The sequence below is a fragment of the Abramis brama genome, assembly GCF_963993115.1.
Source record: "Abramis brama genome assembly, chromosome: 24".
NCBI classification, from domain to species: Eukaryota; Metazoa; Chordata; class Actinopteri; order Cypriniformes; family Leuciscidae; genus Abramis; species Abramis brama.
This window is the reverse complement of record NC_139986.1, coordinates 23,494,036-23,516,578: the sequence shown is the minus strand read 5'-3', so window position 1 is coordinate 23,516,578 and position 22,543 is coordinate 23,494,036. Positions and strand designations below refer to the sequence as shown.

The 22,543-nt window shown below is 40.2% G+C and overlaps 1 protein-coding gene across 1 annotated transcript in view; it reads left to right on the top strand.

The window, feature by feature from the left end:
- Positions 1-22,543, top strand: part of cubn (cubilin (intrinsic factor-cobalamin receptor)) — a gene marked incomplete at its 5' end in the record, with an annotated part of 35,537 nt that overhangs the window by 6,198 nt on the left and 6,796 nt on the right. Inside the window, 46 exons of the mRNA XM_084103019.1 lie at positions 59-245; positions 322-440; positions 525-759; positions 1,829-2,010; positions 2,108-2,270; positions 3,003-3,193; positions 3,281-3,437; positions 4,677-4,855; positions 4,946-5,111; positions 5,968-6,193; positions 6,276-6,406; positions 6,986-7,172; positions 7,250-7,410; positions 8,102-8,283; positions 8,376-8,532; positions 9,414-9,601; positions 11,134-11,293; positions 13,069-13,250; positions 14,361-14,535; positions 14,649-14,830; positions 14,940-15,096; positions 15,187-15,303; positions 15,397-15,510; positions 15,730-15,858; positions 15,950-16,082; positions 16,166-16,371; positions 16,614-16,795; positions 16,911-17,103; positions 17,207-17,404; positions 17,487-17,633; positions 17,731-17,921; positions 18,045-18,213; positions 18,321-18,495; positions 18,573-18,751; positions 18,840-19,049; positions 19,128-19,268; positions 19,548-19,729; positions 19,895-20,066; positions 20,155-20,352; positions 20,489-20,638; positions 20,728-20,849; positions 20,943-21,168; positions 21,251-21,438; positions 21,548-21,704; positions 21,799-21,948; positions 22,060-22,248. Of these exons, the coding sequence (XP_083959145.1) occupies positions 59-245; positions 322-440; positions 525-759; positions 1,829-2,010; positions 2,108-2,270; positions 3,003-3,193; positions 3,281-3,437; positions 4,677-4,855; positions 4,946-5,111; positions 5,968-6,193; positions 6,276-6,406; positions 6,986-7,172; positions 7,250-7,410; positions 8,102-8,283; positions 8,376-8,532; positions 9,414-9,601; positions 11,134-11,293; positions 13,069-13,250; positions 14,361-14,535; positions 14,649-14,830; positions 14,940-15,096; positions 15,187-15,303; positions 15,397-15,510; positions 15,730-15,858; positions 15,950-16,082; positions 16,166-16,371; positions 16,614-16,795; positions 16,911-17,103; positions 17,207-17,404; positions 17,487-17,633; positions 17,731-17,921; positions 18,045-18,213; positions 18,321-18,495; positions 18,573-18,751; positions 18,840-19,049; positions 19,128-19,268; positions 19,548-19,729; positions 19,895-20,066; positions 20,155-20,352; positions 20,489-20,638; positions 20,728-20,849; positions 20,943-21,168; positions 21,251-21,438; positions 21,548-21,704; positions 21,799-21,948; positions 22,060-22,248 (7,885 nt within the window). The remainder of the gene's footprint in view (positions 1-58; positions 246-321; positions 441-524; positions 760-1,828; positions 2,011-2,107; positions 2,271-3,002; positions 3,194-3,280; positions 3,438-4,676; positions 4,856-4,945; positions 5,112-5,967; positions 6,194-6,275; positions 6,407-6,985; positions 7,173-7,249; positions 7,411-8,101; positions 8,284-8,375; positions 8,533-9,413; positions 9,602-11,133; positions 11,294-13,068; positions 13,251-14,360; positions 14,536-14,648; positions 14,831-14,939; positions 15,097-15,186; positions 15,304-15,396; positions 15,511-15,729; positions 15,859-15,949; positions 16,083-16,165; positions 16,372-16,613; positions 16,796-16,910; positions 17,104-17,206; positions 17,405-17,486; positions 17,634-17,730; positions 17,922-18,044; positions 18,214-18,320; positions 18,496-18,572; positions 18,752-18,839; positions 19,050-19,127; positions 19,269-19,547; positions 19,730-19,894; positions 20,067-20,154; positions 20,353-20,488; positions 20,639-20,727; positions 20,850-20,942; positions 21,169-21,250; positions 21,439-21,547; positions 21,705-21,798; positions 21,949-22,059; positions 22,249-22,543) is intronic.

Genomic DNA, 22,543 nt, shown 5'->3' with positions numbered 1-22,543 from the left:
TTATAACTTCCCAAAATGCAGTAGCCGGCATGTTTTTTTTTTGTCTTGATCTCCCAAGAATACAGCCAGTAGCTACATCTGTCGCTGTGACCCGGGCTGGGCGGGTCAGAATTGCGATCAGAACGTCAACGAGTGCTCTAGCAATCCCTGCCAAAACGGAGGAACCTGCACTGATGGCATCAACGGCTACACCTGTACCTGCACCTCCCAATGGACGGGCCCGCAGTGCCAAACTCCACAGCAAGGTGTGTTTGTTACACAAGTGAGTAAGTATGTGATGTTTTTTCATATGGTGACATCATGACCTTTTATGTGCATTAGAGTGTGGAGGAGTTTTGGAAAGTCCAGCTGGCACTTTCAGTTACCCTACAAATCCTGGAACGGGTGATTATGATCACCAGGTCAGCTGTGCATGGGTCATCAGAACCGACCCTAGCAAGGTTAGTAAAGTTATCAGTGAACCTTTTCAAAACCCGGGCTACTTGGTTTTGTGCTTGTGGTCAGTATTCTGTTGTTCTTCCCAGATTCTGCGGATTACCTTCCCGTTCTTCGACATCGAGAACAGCGCCTCCTGCAACTTCGATTTCCTGCAGGTCCACGATGGCGAGACTGCCTCCGCTTACATGATTGGGAAATACTGCGGCACTGGCGCCCCAGCCGAACTCTTCAGCTCTCATAATTCTCTGTACTTCTGGTTCCGATCCGATCATTCAGTCAGTGGACGCGGCTTCACCGTCGCCTGGCAATCACAGGCACCAGGTAGACAAAGAATGCCCTTAAAGAGACCATATCTTTTACAAAGTCTTGATTTTGTTTTTAGGGTATAGTAGAATAGGTTTTCATTCTTGAAAGTTCCAAAAAAACATTACTTTTCACATATTTTACATTGTTGCTGCACTTCTCTTCCCAGTCTGCCAGTAACACTCAGGGGTGCGTTTACTAAAAGCATCGTTACCCAGTTGACCAATCACAACACACTGGTCCAGTCGACCAATCAGAGCACACTGCTCTATTCAGAAGGAGGGGTGACAGAAACTAAATAAGGATGCGTTTCCCAAAGCCAGCTATGGTCGCAAGTTCTTTTCAATTGTGTTGGTAATGATCACTATTTAGTTTCTGTCACCCCTCCTTCCAAAAAACGCAGTGTGCTCTGATTGGATGGCTGGACCAGTGTGTTGTAATTGGTCAACCGATTTGAGTATGATAACTGAGAGTTTCAACACACTACCAGTGAAACTCAACCAGGCCTCGCCTTTTTTGCGTTTGGATTTATTTAAATGAGGAATATTGCGACGAGTTCCTTTCCGGAAAATAACTCAAGACTACAATCAAGGCGTTTCAGGGAGTTCAGAAACGGTGCTCACTGATGTGAAGAGTAGTTCCTTTTGGAGTAGACTTGTGCTTTGTAACTTTGCAGACTTGAGAATGTAAAAAACATAATAGGTCCTTGAAAATTTTAGAATTTTTTGCTAGATTTTTGCGATTCAGTCAACAGTCAGTAATGTAGCAATTGAATGAAGCACAGCTCAGACAGAAGTCACTTACACACAGACAAACCAAGCAGCTTTCTGTCAGTCAACATGGTGAATCTAGGTTTTCAACTTGATCCCATTATGAAATATGCATAGGGAAATCTTTCGTCTTTATGCAAAATCCCCAATCACGTGTTTTTTTTATTAAAATGACTGGAACAAATTCGCCGAACAATGGTAAATATGACCTCACCTGACTGGTGCAAATGATTTCCAACCTTTGGATAGAAAATAGCAAATATTTGCATTAGCATGAATCAGATCTCATTCCACTACTCCTTTTTTTTTTTCTCCAGTGTGCGGTGGGGAGTTGACCAATACATATGGCGACATCAAGTCACCCGGTTACCCAGGTAACTATCCACCTAACCGGGACTGTTATTGGACAGTGAATGTGAACCCTGGTCTGCTCATCACGTTCGCTTTTGGCACCCTCAGTCTGGAGCACCATGATAACTGTAACTTTGACTACCTGGAGGTACGCAAAGCTTGTTGCATCCTGGATCTACAAGAAAATGTAACTGTTTTATGTGCGTATGTGTTAAAATTCTTCAGTTTCCTGCTTTATTTAAAAGATCAGAGATGGACTGCTTCCAGAGGACACAGTTCTGGGAAAATACTGCAGTACAGCGTCGCCACCACCTCTACAGACGACGGGACCCTCTGCCTGGATCCACTTTCACTCTGATTTCAGCATCAGTGATCGGGGATTTCATATTACATACACTACCTCACCATGTAAGTAAAGTCCATTCCATCAAAACACAAGACAGGGTGATTGTCAGACATTGTACGCAGGATAATACACCTGTATGCTACCATTTAAAAGTTTGGATTTGGCAAAGCTGGCAAAATATATGAATTTTCAGCTTCATTACTCCAGTCTTCAGTGTCACATGATCCTTCATAAATATGATGATTTGATGCTCAAGAAACATTTCTTATTATTATCAATGTTGAAAACAGTTGCTGCTTAATATGTTTGTGAAAACGTGATGCCTTTTTCAGGATTCTTCGATGATTAGAAAGTTCAAATGAACAGCATTAATTTGAAATGGAAATATTCTCACATATACTCACAGCATTTAATGTGTCCTTGTTGACTAAAAGTATTGATCCCAAACTTTTGAACGGGACCCACAGTTGAATTTTACGCCACTATTTTCTTGTTTGCTTACAGTATGTAAATGATGTGTTGTATTTGTAATGCATTAGAGGTAATTCCAGTAACTGAGTTATGGTTCATTTTAACAGATCCATCAGTAGAATACTGTCCTTTTAAATGCTCATAAAGCAGTTTATTGGAGTTATATAGATATTAAAAGTCAGGAGTCACATTGTAAATGTTGTAAACTCAGAGTGGAACATGATCCTAGGTCCAATGCTAGGTTCAAATGGGCAAAGCCAACTGTCTTGAAATATTGGGACAAATTGCTTGAGTGTAATGCAATTTACTCTGTGTGCCATCAGCTGACCCAGGCTGTGGAGGCGTCTTTACAGACACAGAAGGCATCATCATCTCTCCCAACTGGCCTAATAACTATGCTCACAATAGGCAGTGCATTTATATCATCAGACAGCCACGCAGTGAATTGGTGGCGCTCAACTTCACCCACATGGACCTGGAGAATCATAGTGGCTGTCTTTTTGATTTTGTGGAGGTATGATCTCTGTAATTAATGTGGATGAGAGGAACAGTAAGTAGCATTTTGATCTTATCATGTCGCCTTATCTATCAAATCTCTCAGGTTCGAGACGGGACGGGTGAAACCGGCCCACTCATTGGGAAGTACTGTGGAAGTACCCTGCCAGCACCAATATTGTCCATCACTAATGGACTCTGGATCCGTTTCAAGTCTGACAGCTCTGTGTCCCGTGCTGGATTCAGGGCCATGTATGAAATTGGTGAGACAATGAAACGCATATGACGCCCACTGAATGCCAAATGTCATTTTTCTGAAATGTTAAGGAAAAGAGTTAAAACAGTATGGCCAGAAACATACTCTATGCAAGCAAACCCATGAATGCTTTGCTAAAACATTGCAAGCATGCAGTCCCATATTAAATTTATAATGTTTGTGCCATTAAAGTCACAATGAAATGGAAGTAGTGACAGATCTTTTCTTACCTATTGTGACGTACATTTGAGTGTAATGGATTATCCAAAAATATATATATTTTTTTCTATTATTCAGTTTATGATTGGTGTTTTGCACTCAAAACTGAAGGTAGATGAACGTTTAAGTGCACAACATTTTTGGAGTAATCCTGCATACGTCACCAGAGCGAAGTCTGTCGTTTTAACTGGAAGGTCCAGTTATGACATTCTGGTTAAACATTACAAGATCAAAACTTAAAAAAAGATCCATAACATGCATTTAGCTAAACTGATGCTTCACCATTTTGGTATGCTAATGTCTTCAAAATATTGTTGAGACGCTCAATATATCACTGAGAATGTAATGCATACTTGCGTTACACTAAGAATTCTGTTTACGCAATGACATGTAATTAAAGAATTTTACACGGTTACACAATTTGGTTACACTTGTTACATGTGTTACATGTAGTTACTATAATAATAACTATAAATTATGCATAATTACATGCAACTAACCCAGTACTTAAATGTATAATTACACTGTAACAAGGACACCTTAAAACTAAAGTACTGAGTAATAATGAACTACATACATGTACTATAGTGTTAGGATTAAGGTGCGGTTTAAGTTAGTTGCATGTAATTATGCACAATTTATAGTAATTACAACATGTGTAACAAGGACACTGTGTAAAATAAAGTGTTACCGAATTAGCGTGCTTGTGCAGAGCATGTTTTGGACCTAAATGCATCCTCTCATATACATAAGACTGTTGATGATAAGAATTATCTTTCATTTTTCTCAATATGTGCAATTCGGTTGACGGAGCTATGCATGGTTCAAAGAAAACACACTTCCTGGCAGTTTACCTTACTTACTGTGTCCTGTCTAGTCTAGAATTGGATTTAAAATGTTAAAGTCAATAAATATACTTCTGCTTTAGCTTTAGCTTTAACTGTCATAAATATTTGAATATTAGTACGATAAATAATGTACCCCGACCAGTATAGACATGATCTCAGAGTTGAACTCTTTTTGCTAGCTTGCGGAGGAACGCTCTCTGGAACCGGTCAGATTCGCACTCCCATGCACCCTGACCCATACCCCCACAACAAAGTGTGTGAGTGGGTCATTAACCAACCCGAGGGCTTTGTGGTCACTCTCAACTTCCTCACCTTTGACGTCGAGGGAAGCAGCACATGCGCCTTTGATTATGTGGAGGTACAATGTTAGCGTTGTGCTAATCCTATTCAGTCAAAATACAGATTTCACTGTGCATTTCTTCTGAAACTTCACTCTCTGCTCGCTCAGGTGAGAGATGGTCCCAGCGTTAGCTCCCCTCTGATTGGTCGATATTGTGGAATTAACATGCCTCCCATGCTGGAATCCACCCAGAAGTCCATGTTCATCCAATTCAAAACCGATTCAAGTGTCTCCAACCATGGTTTCACTGCTGAGTTTGCGTCTGCAGAGCAAGGTAAACTATAGTTTTGTTCTTTTGAATAAAGATTGTATATTTAAATATATTGTATATACTACCTAATGAGTAACCTATCTAGACTAAGCAGGCATGTTCTCAAAATTCATCATAAACTGTGGTGGCAATGTTTACAGTATTACAGGATGCCGGTATATTTCTATACAATAGAAAGCCAAACAATGAATCAGAGTTAATCGTAAATGGCCTGTCCATAAAACATTGACAATATTCATATACCTCTAACTTACAGTATAGATGGTGCACAGAGTCATACACAAAAAGGCTATCAGGGTAACACAGATTACACTAAAAAACACAAAACACCTTAATGTACATTTACTAATAACAAAAATAAGAAGAAACAACACTATTTTAAAAAAAAGTATGTGATGGGTAATGCCTTTTACTGTTTTCACCATAAATTATATGGTAATTAATAACTTTGATAGTATTTTATAGTAAAATTACATATAATGCAATTTTACAATTTTTCACTGAATATGGTAATGTAACTTGCAGTTAGCAGGTTTTTATTGTACCATTGTTACAGTATTGTATTTTTTTACAGTATAGGCAATATTATGCTGCCTTCTGAAATGCTTTTTTGGCATGTATCCTTTGCATATGATTGGAGGCAATCCCAGAAGTCAAAAAGTTAGTCAAAAAGTTAATCCAAGATGGCAGATGTCTCTATTATTAATATGCTTATATTTCATTCAATATTGAAAAGTGGTTCAATCTAATTAAAAAAGTTGACTCTCATTGTGCAAGCTTGTATTTAGCTGTTAGATTAGCAACATCAACTTTGAGTTGAGTTTGGAACCATTTCGAAATTAATTGATAATTTTTACAGGTTGTGGAGAGACTCTCACTGAACCGACGGGTTCATTCACCAGCCCAGGTCATCCCACGGCCTACCCTCATGGAGCCAACTGTACCTGGTACATTTCCGTTCCGCCCGGCAACATCATCCGTCTGTCATTCACAACCTTCAACCTGGAGTATCACACTAACTGCGCATATGACTATGTGGATGTCTATGATAATGGCACAGCGCTGACTGGCACTCTTCTAGGCAGGTCAGAATCCAAAAAGCTCAGGACACTTAATTAAAGATGTGTAAATGAATATGCTGGAAAATGTTGGTTATTTTGTGCTCAGGTTCTGTGGGCGGTCAGTTCCTCCATCTCTAACCAGCACTGATAGTCTGATGACCGTCCTGCTGGTCTCTGACTCCAGTCTGTCTGCGGAAGGCTTTTCTGCCGACTATGTCTCCATCAATGCGAGCACAGGTATAATTTTATTGCAGTAACTGGATATGAAAATCCAATTTGAAAATCCATGAAAGTAATGGTCTCATTGTGAAGCTTGGGTTTAGATGGCCTTTTTAAGTCAAGTCAAGTGAGCTTTATTGTGATTCTGCTGCATGTAGAGACTAAAGCCTCGTTCAGTCCAACTCAGATTTTTGTGCATATGCGATTGGTATCCGATCATATTTAGCAAGTGTGAATGGCAAAAAATCACATGAAATGCCATTTTTACAAATCTATTTTGAGCTGTATTCAGCAATGTATTCGCGTTTCTGGAAATCTGTTTCAGTCTGACCAATCTGATTGGATTTTGCATGGTTTTATGTCACTTTCTCGCTCCATGTACTAGGTATAGGAATATATGCTGAAAGTCACTGCAGAAACAAGTCTCTGTAATTGCAAAATAATCCAATTTGGACTGACAGTGTGAACATAGCCTAAATGTTGTGCCTCACAGGACCACGGTGTTACATATATTTAATATTTTATTGTTATATTATATGCTACATATGTAATATATTTAATTTCATTGTCATTAAATCTATGTTTTTGCCCATGTAGATTGCAGTGAGGTGTTTAGGTCACCCACCGGGGAGTTCAGCTCACCCAACTACCCTGACAATTACCCCACCAGTCGGGAGTGTGTCTATAGAATCATAGTGGAAGTCAACATGCAGATCATGCTTAACATCACAGACTTCGAGCTGGAGGGATTCAGTTCCTGTGGTTTTGACTATTTAGAGATCAGGTGAGGGACTCTTCCAGTGTCTTGGGTCAATGATTTGGTCACTTTATGATTTTAAAACACTTTTCTTTCTTTTACAGAGATGGAGGCTATGAAACATCCCCCCTGATTGGTCATTATTGTGGAACAAATGGTCCACCCATAATAGTATCCCATAGCAACAGGCTGTGGCTAAAATTCCGATCTGACCATTCGCTCACCTATAGGGGGTTTAAAGCCCACTGGGATGGCACACAGACAGGTAATTATTTATTTTGAATAATTTATAATATTGAATATTTTACAATATTTATAATGCAATATTTTTTGTAATTTTAGTACTTTAACTTAGTTTCAGTTAGTGCCAAGACATTTATAATTTTTGTTTAGTTTTTAATCTACTATTTTGATTTTATTTCAATAAAGGAAACGATTTTTTAATAGTGCTTTTATTATTTTTATGTTTTTTTATATTTCTATTTGGATTTTTTTGTCATTTACAATATTTAATATTTAATAATATTTAGAATGTAATATTTTTAACATTTTCGTGGATCTGTGTGAACAGGGATCATTTTAAAAATGCTGTCGTCTGTACACAAAAAATGCAAAGAAAAAAATTAAGCGTTTAGTACATCGCTGTCGTGTAAACATGAAGTTAACATTAACAACACTGTTCCAAAAGTATAAGTAATGATAGTCTTACTTATAATGAAAAATCGGAAAATCTAAATATTTAGTGGAATAAACCTTGCAAACCCAGCACATATTTCCTCCTCATATCAAGCACTAATATCAACCTGCTTACCTGGTACAGACAATTTAGTTTCTGGACTGATTAAAAACCCAGAAATCGCATAGCAATTTGATTGGAACATAAGGTTTGTGTTCCAGTTTTTTGTGTAATATGCACCAGATGGTCAGTGGACTATATTATGCCATCTCTGTTATAGGTTGTGGTGGGACATTGACCACAAGCGTCGGAGGTTTCACCTCCCCCAACTACCCCCTGCCCTATCACGCCAACGCTGAATGCTACTGGCACATCAAAACCAGTGCTGGAAGCAAGGTCGTGCTCAGCTTTGGAGACTTTCACCTGGAGAACTCTATCGACTGCTTCTACGACTACTTGGCGGTTAGAGAACAATGAATTAGACAATTAACTACACAGTTGTAGAGTCCTCTATATTAAGTTTAAATCCGTCCCTGATGTGTATGTTTTACCAGGTTTATGATGGCGAAAGCACCAATGCTGTTCAGCTTGCCAAGCTGTGTGGAAATCAGATTCCACCTCCCATCAATTCCTCCAGAGAGAACATGTATGTGAAACTACGTACAGACAGCATCGTCCACGCAGGAGGATTTCTGGCTAACTACCAAACCAGTGAGTGACACCCGAAGGCCCATAAGCCCAGAAAACCCAAGTAACGGCCTGACTTTGTTGCAAAAGTCTCTTACAAAACTCTTACAAAAGAAGTATTGTGGCAGTACCATGGTAGAGAGATGTTTTTTAATGTATTTATACTTTGGAACAAACACTAATGAGCCAAAACTTTATGAAAACTTTATTATAACTAGTCACAGGTGAAGCGAATCTTGTTGATCATCTACTAACAGGGCAACATATTAAGGTCCGGGTAGATTTGATGGTAAACAAGACAAACATACTGAATGAGAATATCATTTTTGCAATGGATTCCATGTTTTTTATAATTATACTTCGAATACCTTGGTATTACTATGGTGCATTACCAAAAACGTAGGAATAACATGGTACTTTTTTGTGAATTAATAATTAAAGATTACTGCAGTGCTGCGGTTTTGGTTTTAAATCCATGAATAATGCACTTCAATGCTCCTGTGTTTGTACTTGGCGGTTAAGTTCACCCAGAGGACACTGACTTTTTTTTGGATCTCTGTTTTTTTTGTCTTTTTTAATTATGTTTGTGGAGGTGAAATGTCACAGTTTAGAGCTCAGCACAGCGCTATTTATCTTGTTTTGTGCATTCTCTTAGTCGTTTGCCTTTTCCTAGGCTGTCAGTGGTCACATGCCACTGTGTTTCCCAGACACTAAAACTTTACTGCAGGGTCAAATCAAGCTCTAGCCCTAATGGCAAGATGCCACCAGTTTTAACGTATTCCTGCCTTAAAACCGCACTTATTGGTGTTTAAAATATTCTCCAAGTTCTTGATATTACATAATTCTTCCCGTCTCATATTATTAATATGATATTATTAAAATGAGGACTGGCTTTTCTCCTGTAGTTTGCCAGGGTGTGCTGATTGCCAATCGGAGCCGGGGAAAGATTGAGAGTGTGAACTTCCCCAATAACTACCCATCTCGTGCCAACTGCAGCTGGACCATCCAGGCCTACATGGGCAACACCATCAACTACACTTTTATAACCTTTGAGGTGGAACAAAGCTTCGGATGTGCCTATGACTATGTGAAGGTCAGCACATGCTTTATCAAGCCTAAAAACACAGTTCATGGTTAGGCCACATCTTAAAATATACAGGCACTCAACATTGATACTTAAAGTCAACTTGGAAATCAAAATGGACTTTGCTGACTTTCTTAGTAAACTTTGTTACTCTACATGGTATGTTAGCATGTTATCCCCCCCCCAAAAAAAAAAAAAGTTTATCTTTGTAATCTATCATCAAAATAAATTAATAACTTGCTCTGCCTCTGAAGGACCAATACCAATAACCAAATAGTATCGTTTTCAGGCTGATTCTTGTCTAAAATTATAGATTTGAAAAAGAAAAGGATGTGTTGAGATGCTTTCGATCGTGAATTTGACCTTCGGCCTTTGGTCCAGCTCTATTTTGATATGAAACGCTCACTACTCATGATCCAATCAATTCCTGATGGATAGAATCAATCTTGCAAAAGGCGAAAAAAAAAGTCAATCTTGTTTTGCTTTGAAATATGTGACTTTGTGTAAATGAAATGGGTTGTGAATGCTGGTTCTTGTTGTCCTTAAAGTAGCATGAAACCTTTCTTCACTATTGTGACGTACATCCGAACAAGAAAGAATGTAAGACAGGACTTGATTTTGTACATCGAGAATTGGTTGAATCATCATTTGCCATCATTAGCAACTGCAATATTCCCAAAAAAAAAAGAAAAAAAAAGAATTGTCTTAAATTGGGGACTTTAAGAGATCTCTTTCGAGAGACTGAGTTTGTTTTTCTGACTCAAGGATGGTATACATGTCTTTTCAAGCTTGTATTATCTTATTATTTCTCTGCGAATGGGGTCGAGTAGTATTATTCATGCTAGACAGTTTGCCATTCAGTTACACTACACTGATTTACTGGCAGAGCCTTTGCAAATGTACAATGGGCCTTTGAGTTCCTCTTAGTTCACTCATCACCATGGCAATCCAAACAGTGATGACATCATGGGGCCTTTTGTTGAGATGGAGTTATTTTCTGAGCTCAGAGCCTACACTCTGTTTTCATAAACCTCATTCCATAGATGGGCTTTCATCCTGTGGGTAGATCGGTACATAGACAGTTGTGTTGGATATTTTGAAATGTGATGATGGCTGCTTTATGGAATGTGAAATTTTGTGTGCAAGCCAACAATAGCTCAGCACACTTTTGTTCCAAAGGCAGTAGAACAGATGGTCTGAATTACTGATGGTTAGTTATTGGTTGCATTTCCTGTGAAAGGTCACTACTAAATATATATGTGTGTTATTTCCAAATAAAAATTCCAAAATTAGCCAGATACAAAAATAATGTGTCATTCACATACACACACAACAGTATATATATGTGTGTGTGTTTGAGAGAGAGAGAGAGAGAGAGAGAGAGAGAGGGGGGGGGGGGAGGGAGGGAGGGAGGGAGGGAGGGAGGGAGGGATGGATGGATGGATGGAGTATGCAGTATGTATAATATGAAAATTAACAGGCTTTTACTGTAAAGACTAGATATTATTGTATAAATAATCTCTATTCCTGTTCCCGTCTAGCTATATGATGGTCCAAACGAACAGTCTCCTCTGATTGGTACATTCTGTGGGAACACACCTCCTCCAGCCAATACCACCACCGGTACCAGCCTTCACATTGTGTTCCGGTCCGACATGTCAGTTTCATACAGAGGCTTCCAAATGGACTGGTACCAGAATGGTGAGATCCAATACAAAGCTGACTGGGCACTTTTTTTGAATAGAGTACAAAATAGTGCTTAACCTTCATGGGATTTGTGCCATTTCTGCATTCATAAAAAGTACCACATTCATTACCTATGCCAGCCTCAAAGCATTGTGTGAAACATCTAGACGTGTATGACAGTGGAAAGGCAGATGAGGTTCTCACAGTAGAAGGAAATAACATATGCGGAGTCACAGTTGGGCAGCCAGGGGTCAGCGACCTGTAGTCTCTTGAGTAATGATGACACTGAATCTGTAAGGAAAAATACCAGTCCTAATGGGCAAACCAGTGACATCACTCAGGAAGGCTTCACTCTGATTGGCCAGCAGGGAAAGAGCTGATTGCCAGCGATGAATGAATCCAGCAAAGAAAGAAAGGAAAGATTAAGTGTACCCACAGCTGATGCTGTAGAATTTCAGGATTTGGAGTGGATTTTATGCACATGTATTAGTTTATATCCTTTAAAAATCTTTTCCAGAATGACAGTGTGGAAAACAAGGCTACAAGCTTTTCTAGAGAGGGCGGATCTCTGTCTTGGGAGACGACCCTGTTTAGCTCTGGCTGTGTCACACTTAAAGTCAACACAAATTAATCATTCACAATAAGACTGAGAATACATTTAATTTAATCTTAAACCTTTCATTTAATCCATATCCTAATCGTACATCACAAAAGAATGACCAAGACATACATTTCTGAGATGTATATTTGTGTGCAGCCATGTATGTTTCTCTGTCTTTGTGCTCGTGAGACTTCGAGTCACATTGCTGAAGGGTGTGGACTGTTATTTTTGCTGCCAGAGCAGGATCAGATTGAGAAAGAGAGGTACACTCCGAAATCATATGGAACTTTTTAATCATTTATGCACCCCTGTCTGTGATGATGTCACTATTTGGAAGGAAATGAACTTGGTTTCCATGGACACAAAGTGTAGAGAATGAACACTGCAATGTGCACAGCACTGTTCTGCAGCTGTAAAAACCTTCATGAGGGAGAGAAAAATGACAAACAAAGAGTAAAAACGGATACGAAAGACATCCCTATCATATAAGAGAAAGTAATTTGATGGATAAATCATGCCAGTGCTGTGGAAATTCCTCAATTCATCAAAGTATTTAATGGCCCACAAGCCAATTGATCCATTTTGAAAATGTAAAAAGTAGCTCCACCCTTCCTTTGTCCTCTCACAGACATGTGGACGCTGTTGAGATTTATCTTATTGATTAAGACAGTGGGGGGTGGAGAGAATGAAACCGTTCTGACCGATCTTCGGTGAATATCACATTACACTGACCGCATTTTAGTCTTGTTGCTACTGCTTTGCTTGCGGTGAGGGTCAATATGGTTTCATATTTCCTCTGATAAGCTTGATGTGAGACATTTTTCCTGTCTGGACACTGTAATGCAACTGTCTGTCCTCTGTCTTCAGCATCTCAGACCACATTTACAGAGTGTCTTGAAACTAAAAAAACTGCAAAGTAGTGCAGACACTGCCAGACTTCACTTAGAAAATATACTGTTGTGATGTCAGATGGAAATAACAGGGTAGTGTGATTATAACCATGATGCAAGTTTAAAAAAATAAAAATTTTAGTGCCATATTTGCTCTTTGGTTGCCTTCTATTGAGATTGCAATTTCTACAAAAGATTGTGTTACAAGTTATGTTTTGCAGACATTGAACTTTAATGTGTATCCCTGATCAAAAACAGGGAAAGAAAAAGTCAAAGTACCTCACTGTCACCCCCTGCAGGTTGTGGTGGAGAACTCTCCGGGCCTGCTGGTGCCTTCAACAGCCCAGGCTATCCTGACAGATACCCAGCTAATCGTGAATGCATCTGGCACATCCATACCAGCCCTGGTAGTAGCATCTCCATCACCATCCTTGAGTTTGACGTGGAGTATCATCCTGACTGCAATTATGACAAGCTGGAGGTATGCAAAAAGAAAAAAATCCTAGTATGCAATCACATTTACACTGAGGGCACTTTATGATATACTGCATCCCACAATGGACACTCGGCTACCTTTAGTTTCCAGTTTGATGAAAAACTGAAATCAAGTATCTAAAATTCAGTGTAGTGTAAGATACTGCTGTGCTTCTAGATAGATGCTGCATAAAAAAGCAATTGACAGTGCACTGTATATACTGCCCTGTAAGTAGTATGCTAAAGTATTTTAAGTATTAAAGTATTTAAAAAATATTTTTTATTTACTTTCTGAAATATTATTATCTTTAAATATTAGGTAATGCGTATTAGGTTATTATGTCCCCTATGTGTTTATGTGGGTGTGTGCCTGCCCATGCCCCGTTGGCATCTGCTGGGCTGTGTGGGTGTACTGTATGTTTTGTAGCGTAGACCTGTGGAATGCTGACCTCCACTGTAGCACTGAATAGAGCCAACAGGGCAGAAATTAGCTGGAAATCAGAGCTTAGAAAGAGGGCTTAGGGACAGTCTCACATGCACACACACACAAACATCACACACACTTTCTGTGCCACACAGATGCCTGTTAAAAACCAGACATTGTTTTAGGCAGTGATTCTTAGTGGCCTATAGTTCATTACATCACTGGTCATCACAAACTTTTTGATGGTGTCTGCAAATGCAGTTTTCATCAATATTTTAACATTTAAGCAGCAGTTAGAACTCTAAGTATGACTGTTTTAAAAGGAAAGGGTAGAAAGCAATTGTCATGCAAACATTTTACAATATAAAACAATTGATATATGACACTGTTCAAAACTTTGATCCATATTGATATTTTGACACTTTCTGGTAGTTAGAAAGTAAGTGGAAAATGTCTATAGCCAAATAATAATTGAATTACATACAACTTTGGGACTAGTTGGTGAAAACAATCAAAGAACAGTCAAGTTTGATAAAAGGGTCTAAGGAAAGCTCTACTATCATTAGATTTTTGAACCCACTTGGTTTGGTATTTTGCTATGTAATGCAGTGGCATTTAGATTTTTTTAAATTACCTTTGTCTTGTAAATGACCAGACATTGTAAGTATCCCCTCACCTTTGACCTTTGTTCAGGTGTATGGAGGGCCTGACATCTCCGCCCCACGATTGGCCCAGCTTTGCACCACACGCCCTCCCAATAACCCCCTACAGGTGGCCAGTACAGGTAATGCGATCACCGTCCGATTCACATCTGATGCAGTCGTGAGTGGCAGAGGCTTCAACGCAACCTGGATAGAGGTCCCAGGAGGTTAGTTATCTGTCTGTTACAGAATTCTTGTATCTGTAGTTGAATACTATGCAATTATATTATTTGAGTTTCCTGCTAATGAACTTCTTAAAATCTTTCCTTTGAAAATGCAGGATGTGGAGGGATTGTCACAGCCCCCAGTGGAGAGATCCACTCTCCGCAGTATCCCAGCCACTATCCTGACAATGTGGACTGCTCCTGGGTCATCACAGTGGATGCAGGGCATCGGGTCTTCTTCAACTTCACTGATCTGGATATAGAAAATCAGAGCGCATGTGCTTTTGACTATGTGGTTGTGAGTAACTGACCTTTCTGTCGGCGTGTGATCCATTTCATTCCGAACATTTGTGATTTCTTGATGTTACAGACCAGTGTATCACAGAAAATCATGTTCATCTCTCTAGATCCATGATGGTCCGCATGAGTCATCTCCACTCCTGGCTAAAGTCTGTGGAGTATCCAGGCCTCCTCCCATTACATCCTCAACAAACGTCATCTATGTTCGCTTCAGGTCAGATCACAGTCAGAACCGTAAAGGCTTCAGTGCCCAGTTCTCAGAAGGTGAGTCCCAACTTCATTCATGAGCCCAAGTGATTTTGTCATGGTTTTGTTTCATTGTTAAGCTTAATTGATTACTCTTATGATTTCTAGCATGTGGATCCAATATAATAGCTGATGATGTGGGAGGGGAGATTGCATCTCCTCGCTATCCATACTCTTACCCACCTAATCAGGACTGTAGTTGGATCATATGGGCACAGGAGCCATGTAAGTTATCCATGCTCTCAAAGTCAAAGCCCAGACCTTGTGTACCTAACTTTAATTTGTGAAACTTCATCTACCATCCTATATTTCCTTCAGTCAACCACGTGACTCTCTCCTTCACTGACTTCGAGGTGGAAATGGTGTACAGTAACTGCTCTCATGATAGTGTGGAGATCCTGGATGGAGACAATTATCAAGCCCCATCTGTCGGTAAAGACTACATCTGTTCATCAAGGAACCATCAGTGACATACTTTTAGGGGATTATCACACAAATGAGATATTATAAATGAGACCTTTTATGAAAGAAATGGCTTTTATTGCTTGACACTTTATTGCATTATGCTTGGTTAGGGACACGCAAATGTTTAAATGCTTCAAATAGTACTGATGCAATAATAGTTAGTGGTAACAAGTAACTTTTTTCCAGGTCGTTACTGTGGGAATGAGTTGCCACACCCAGTCACTTCATTCAGCAATGCCCTTGTGGTAAACTTCGTCTCAGATGCTTCAGTAGGAAGGAAAGGTTTTAGAGCAACCTACATGGCCTCAACCTCAGGTTAGATTTCAGTATTTAGTTCAAAATACATATGAATTTTTCTCCAAACTTAGGCTGCAATTTAACACTAGTCTGTTACCTGTTTTTCCAGGCTGTGGTGGACATCTGTATATGGAGTCAGGTGCTTTTAACAGTCCAAACTATCCTGATGTATACCCACCTAATGTGGAGTGTGTGTGGACCATCACCAGTTCCCCTGGGAATCGTCTACAACTGTCCTTCATGTAAGCAGATCAGGATGTTACATGGATCTCACAAATGTAATGAATTCATCAAAACAAACAACTCTGTGCTTTTTGTGATGCAGAATGTTTCAGCTGCAACAAAGTTCAGATTGCAGTAATGACTACCTGGAGATTCGTGAAGGACACTCCAATGGCACTCTGGTTGATCGTTTCTGTGGTGACTCCCTTCCTTCCAACTACACCTCTATAACGGGCCACATTCTTTGGATTAAGTTTATCTCTGACTCCTCAGTCAGCGGATCTGGATTCAGAGCAATATTCTCTCACTGTAAGTCAGGGCGATTGATGTGGACCCTACTGAAAAGACCAGCTAACACTATCCTGAATTTTCATGCTGATACAGGAGGTTAAGTTGATTAATGCTGGTTTGTTGGAGCTAAATAGTCATTCTGTTAAACAAAAACCTATGCTCTGGTTATACAAGGAAGTCTTGCTGGTTAAAATCTTCTGAACTTAGAAAATCTGGCATGGTTCTCAATGAATGTCTGTACTCTTTTTCTGCTTTCTCAGTGTATGGGAATGAGATCACAGGCAGTTCAGGACAGATAGCCTCCCCTCTTTACCCACGCACCTATCCAAACAACGCAGATTACCGCTGGACCATCACAGTGAATTCCGATTCTCTCGTAGAGATACACTTCCTGGACATCGACATTGAGGACTTGCTCAATTGCTATTATGACAAGCTCAAGGTCTGCACTCTTAGCTAAAATATAGTCATTAAATACTATAATGGTTTAATAGAAAATAAGTGTATGTAGGTATATGATGTAGATTAAGTGGAAGTGGATGTTTTCCTTTCCCTAGATTTATGATGGTCCGAGCACCAGTGCTTTACTTCTGGGTGAGTTCTGCGGTCTGACTCTGCCCAACCCAGTAAGAAGTTCAGGCAGCACTATAACTCTTGAGTTTAAATCTGATACTGTGATTGGAGGGAAAGGCTTTCTCATCGAGTGGATGGCCGTTCAGGGCTCTGGTCCCTTGCCGACTATAGAACCAGGTTAGTTCCCCAAGGATTCTTCCTCTCAGATCTTGCTCAAATTTAGTAAAAACCTTACTGTATGATCTCAATTCACAATTGGTCACTATTTTTATCTTTTCAGGAGCATGTGGAGGAGCATTGATGACAGGAGACACTCCCAAGTTCTTATTCTCTCCTGGTTGGCCCGAGCTGTATCAGCATAACCTTGAGTGTTCATGGGTAATCCGGTCTCCCAGCTCTATCATTGAGTTTAATCTGCTCTTTCTGGACATGGAAGATGAGGTTTCATGTCTCCATGACAGTCTGGTCATCAGAGATGGTAATGCTTTTGTCACTTCAACATAAATCTCAACTTGAAGCTGACTTTAAATACTGAATCAAAGGTATGTTCTTCTCCTAAGGTGACACCAACTTGTCTCCACTGATTGCAAGGGTTTGTGGGCGACAACTGCCTGGCTCTTTGCATTCTACTGGTGATGCCATGTTCCTGCGATTCAGCTCTGATGGAAGCATTAATGGCAGGGGGTTCAATGCATCCTTTTCCAGAGGTGAGCAGCAAGTCCATTAACAAAATCAAAATATGTTGGATGTGCATAATACATTTTGTTGTACATTGAGCTATTTCTCTCTTGCCTTCTCCGTCAGGTTGTGGTGGTTTCCTCCATACAGACAGAGGAGTTCTAAGTTCTCCTCAGTATCCACAGAACTACAAGCCCAACCTGAATTGTAACTGGCAAATAATGGTCACCCCAGGGTTTAGAGTGTCCGTAACTTTCCAAAGTCCCTTCCAAATACAGGGTTATGGTAATCAGTGCAGCACAGGTGACTACTTGGAGGTGAGTGACTATAGGAGGTGGTGTAATCTGGGCACTTTTCCAAACAAAACCAGTACATTATACAAATAGTCCTTTTTGTGTTTAAAGGGCCAAGTTTTAAATAGTTTGATTATTTTATATTAGTTACGGAATGGACCTGATGGCAACTCACCAACTCTATCAGGGCGTCTCTGTGGGTCCAGTGCTCCAACCACATTTCAGACCACAGACAATGGCCTATATGCTCACTTTGTTTCTGATGCTTCCAATGAGGGGAATGGCTTTAAATTGATATTCGAGGCCCACAGTTCAGGTAAATACTTTAGCTAATATCTATAATATACCAATTATTTTAGATTAATTTGATAATGAATGGAAATTATGAAAATAATAAGAGTAAATCCTGATGTTTTTTTCCAGCTTGTGGTGGTCACCTTGTGCTTACTGATGGAGATCCACCAGGATACATCACGTCTCCTAACTATCCATCAAACTACCCCACAAATATCGACTGTGTGTGGATAATCACTGTTCCCAATGGGGAGGCTGTACAACTCGACTTTGAGGATAATTTCTACATTGAGCCTCATATAGGGTATGTTTCATATGTTTTGAGCAATTACATTTTTGGTACATATAACCATTTGAAGTGATTACAATCTTCTCTCCTAGATGTTTGTATGACTACATTGAGGTCCGTGATGGTCCCACATCAGACGCTGCTTTGATGGGCAGACTTTGTGGCAACACCCGCCCATCTACTCAGCATTCATCTGGCACTACCATGTATATACGATTCCGAACTGATGGCAGCGTCACACATATCGGTTTCAAAGCCAAGTACTCCATTGGTAATCCATTCTGAATCCCCATAACATTCCAACCATTTTCCTGATCTCAGTGTTTCAATGACTCAAAGAGTATTCTTTCTCTTTTTAGCTACATGTGGAGGTACCTACTTCGGTCAGAGCGGTGTCATCAGAAGCCCCGGTTATCCGGACTCAAATTATCCAGACAATTCTAACTGCGAATGGTACTTGGAAGGTCCCACTGGACACTACCTGAGCCTTACCTACACTGCCCTTGACCTGCAGAGCTCCTCAGATTGTAACAATGACTATGTGGAAATACGTGAATACAATGCTTCAGGTTTGGGTTCTCCTTACACAAATGAGTGTTGAGGTTTTTTTTAATGAGGGTAGTAATCTAACTTTTTCTTTTCACCAGGTCGCCTGTTGGGGAAACACTGTGGAAACAGCCTTCCATCTCCCCTGGATACTGGAGACAGTTTTGCCTATGTAAAGTTTGTCAGTGATGGCAGTGGGAATGCTGCTGGGTTTAGTTTATCGTTTGAAGCCAGTGTTGAAGGCAAGTGTGTTTAAATCCTTACAGTGTCTGCTTAGGGTCATATAGTTTAGTGGTTGAAGATCAGGACTAGTTACCGGAATGTTGCTGGTTCAATCCCTAGAAGGTGAAATCTATGAAAAAAAAAAACGCAAGACGCTTAACCCTCATGTTCCACCAGAGGAATTGTGCTTGCAAAAATGTAAAATAAGTTGTTTTGGATAAAAGATGATTACTTACAAAGTTATGCCGTTGGTTATGGAGCAGTTCCATGGGTAACTGGTGACATTGTTCCTCTTGTAGAGTGTGGAGGGGATCTGAACGCACCATTTGGGACCATATCATCTCCCAACTACCCCAATCTGTACCCCCACAGCCGAATTTGCCGCTGGAGAATCACTGTTCCTCAAGGTCGTAGGGTCACTCTTACAATCAATGACCTGAGGCTGGAGGACCATGGGACCTGTTTGTTTGACTTTGTGGAGGTGAGGCAATGTGTATGTTTTAAAGGTGCCAAAGTTGGATCATGCAAAATGGACACAGTGGAGTTTATGCACATTGTTTTTTAATTAGTCATACCGTATATTGCTTTCTCTGAATATTGTTCATTTCAGTGCTGTAACACGCTGTTTTGACTCTTGGGTTGATAGGTCCTAAATGGTCTGACACCCAGTGCCCCACATTTGGGTCGTTTATGTGGTACAGTCCCAGCTGGTACCCAGCTGAAATCTTCTGGGAATACTATGACTGTAATTTTCAGCACTGATTCATCTGTATCTAATGGTGGATTCACAGCAGATTACTCCTCAGAGGAGGCAGCAGGTGAGAGAGAAGAAATGATTTTTTTTTTTTTATTGTTTGTTTGTTTTCGGGACCTGATTTGATTGGTGTATATTTGCCCTTTTGGTAGTGTGTGGTGGGATACTGAGTGAGCCTGGAAACTTCACCTCACCTGACTTTGGCAATGGAAACTACAGCAACAACCTGAACTGTGAATGGCTGATCCAGAACCCACATCATATGAATTCCTCCATTGTGGTTATTATAGACGAGCTCCATCTAGAGCATCACCAAACCTGTGAGTGGGACTACTTGGAGTTCAGATTGGGTAAGATTTTCCAAATGCACAAAGAGAGACACAACTCTATACAATGTCTAATGTACCATTTACAGTAGTTTGACTCTGTAAGCTGCTGCTTATAGGCAAACATGTATGCCATGTTTTGTCTATTCCTCTAATGCAGGAGGTGCAAATGGAGAGCTTTTGGCTCGTTTATGTGGTCAGTCCCCTCCTATAGTCCCCATAGTAGTGTCCACCCCTGAACTCTGGGTTAACTTCCTGTCGGATGAAGCTGTGGGTGATCTGGGCTTCAAAGCCACGTATTACTTTTCAGGTATCATCCATCAATCAGTGGCACTTAAACAGATGGATCTCGACTCTTTAAAATTCTGCATAAGCTCAGCTGACTTTGACTTTTCTCAGAATGTGGAGGGTCACAAAGTGGAGAGGGAGGTGTCATCTCTAGCCCTGGATATCCCAACAACTACCCCAGCCCGAGCCGCTGTACTTGGCTTCTCGAGGCTCCGGTGGGCCACACTATCATTGTAAGTCACGACTGCTTCTTGTTTTTGTTTTTTTAAACCCTAACACTGGATTTCCTCATTCATATAACATAATTTCCATATATTCTTGTCTAGCTCACTTTTGGATACTTTGAAGTGGAGGAGCATAGCCAGTGCACCTGGGACTCAGTAACAATCTTCAATGGAGCCTCTTCAGGATCCCCCATTATTGGTCAATACTGTGGCCACAACTCTCCTGGAACTATCCAATCAGGCTCCAACAAATTAGTTGTTGTGTTCCTTGCTGATCATACAGTGTCCAAGGGAGGATTTACTGCCACCTGGTCAACAGACTCATCAGGTATATAGTACAAAAAGATATCCCGTGTGTAGTTTCTGTAGACGTGTTACATTTTATCCTGAAATTTCTTTCTGTTCTTCAGGATGTGGAGGAATTATCCATGCTGATGCAGGCACCATCAAATCTCCCAATTATCCTCAGAATTTCCCAGCCAATATTGAATGTTCCTGGACCATCATCGCCCATGATGGAAACCATCTAGAAATGGGTTTTGCCAGTGACTTCCAGATCCCAGACTCAAGTGGACAGTGTCAAAACAGTTATATCAAGGTAACAAGATGACCTTTTAATAATAAATCTTCTCTGATGTTGCATTTCATAAGAACCATTTGGATCTGGTGGTTTATTTTTTTGTATTCTGCCTATGTTTTTCTGACAGATGTGGTCTGACAACATACAGAATGATGAGAATCTCTTGGCCACAGGTTGTGGTACTACAGCCCCTGCTGTAGTCATTGCACCCCGAAATATTATTACGGCTCGTTTCCAGTCCTCAGAAACACCTGGCAAAGGCTTCTCTGCTGCATTCTACATTAGTGTGTATCATATGCTTGGTTTGTTCTTTACAGTTTTTCTTCCCCTGTCCAAAATTCAAGTAATGTAATGTATCTACTTCACATCATCTTTTAGGTTGTGGGGCCAATTTCACAGCCCCAACTGGTCGTGTAGTTTCTCCAAATTACCCAGACCACTACCCTTCAGGCTCCAATTGTAATTACATCATCGATGCTGGAGATCAGACCGTGATTGTGCTCACTTTTAAAACTTTCCAGTTAGAGGGTATGCACTTCTTCAAAAGACACAAATTGTGTCATACATTGGATTTAACAATAACTTAAAGAAAACAGTAGTTTCATAAGCTGAACAATCATGCCTTTCCATCTCCTCTAGCACACTCCACATGTACTTACGATGGTGTGAAGATCTACACAGGCAAGACCACCAGTGGCACTCCATTGGCTACTCTTTGTGGAAATACTATCCCAGGTGTCTTCACCACATTTGGACCAATGCTCATCAACTTCTACTCTGATTTTATAATCAATGACAATGGCTTCCTGGCTGAATACAGAACCATACGTAAGCTTCAACCTTGAAATAAGCTGTACATTTAATGCAATACTTTTTGGTTCTCTATACTATCAGTAGTAAGAATTCATTTTTGAATGGTTGTGGTGTAGGTGTGTTATAGTGTAGTTTGAATGTAACTCTGCTGATGTGGGTGTGGCTTAGATGGAGGTGTGGGTGGTGTGGGTGTGGCTTGGATGTAGGTGCTAGATTAAGTTTGTTTATCATGGCAGTAATGCAGATCTGATTCACTGAGCCCAGAAATGTGGAGTGAGAGGACGCTGGAATGACTGGAATGAGAGGACGC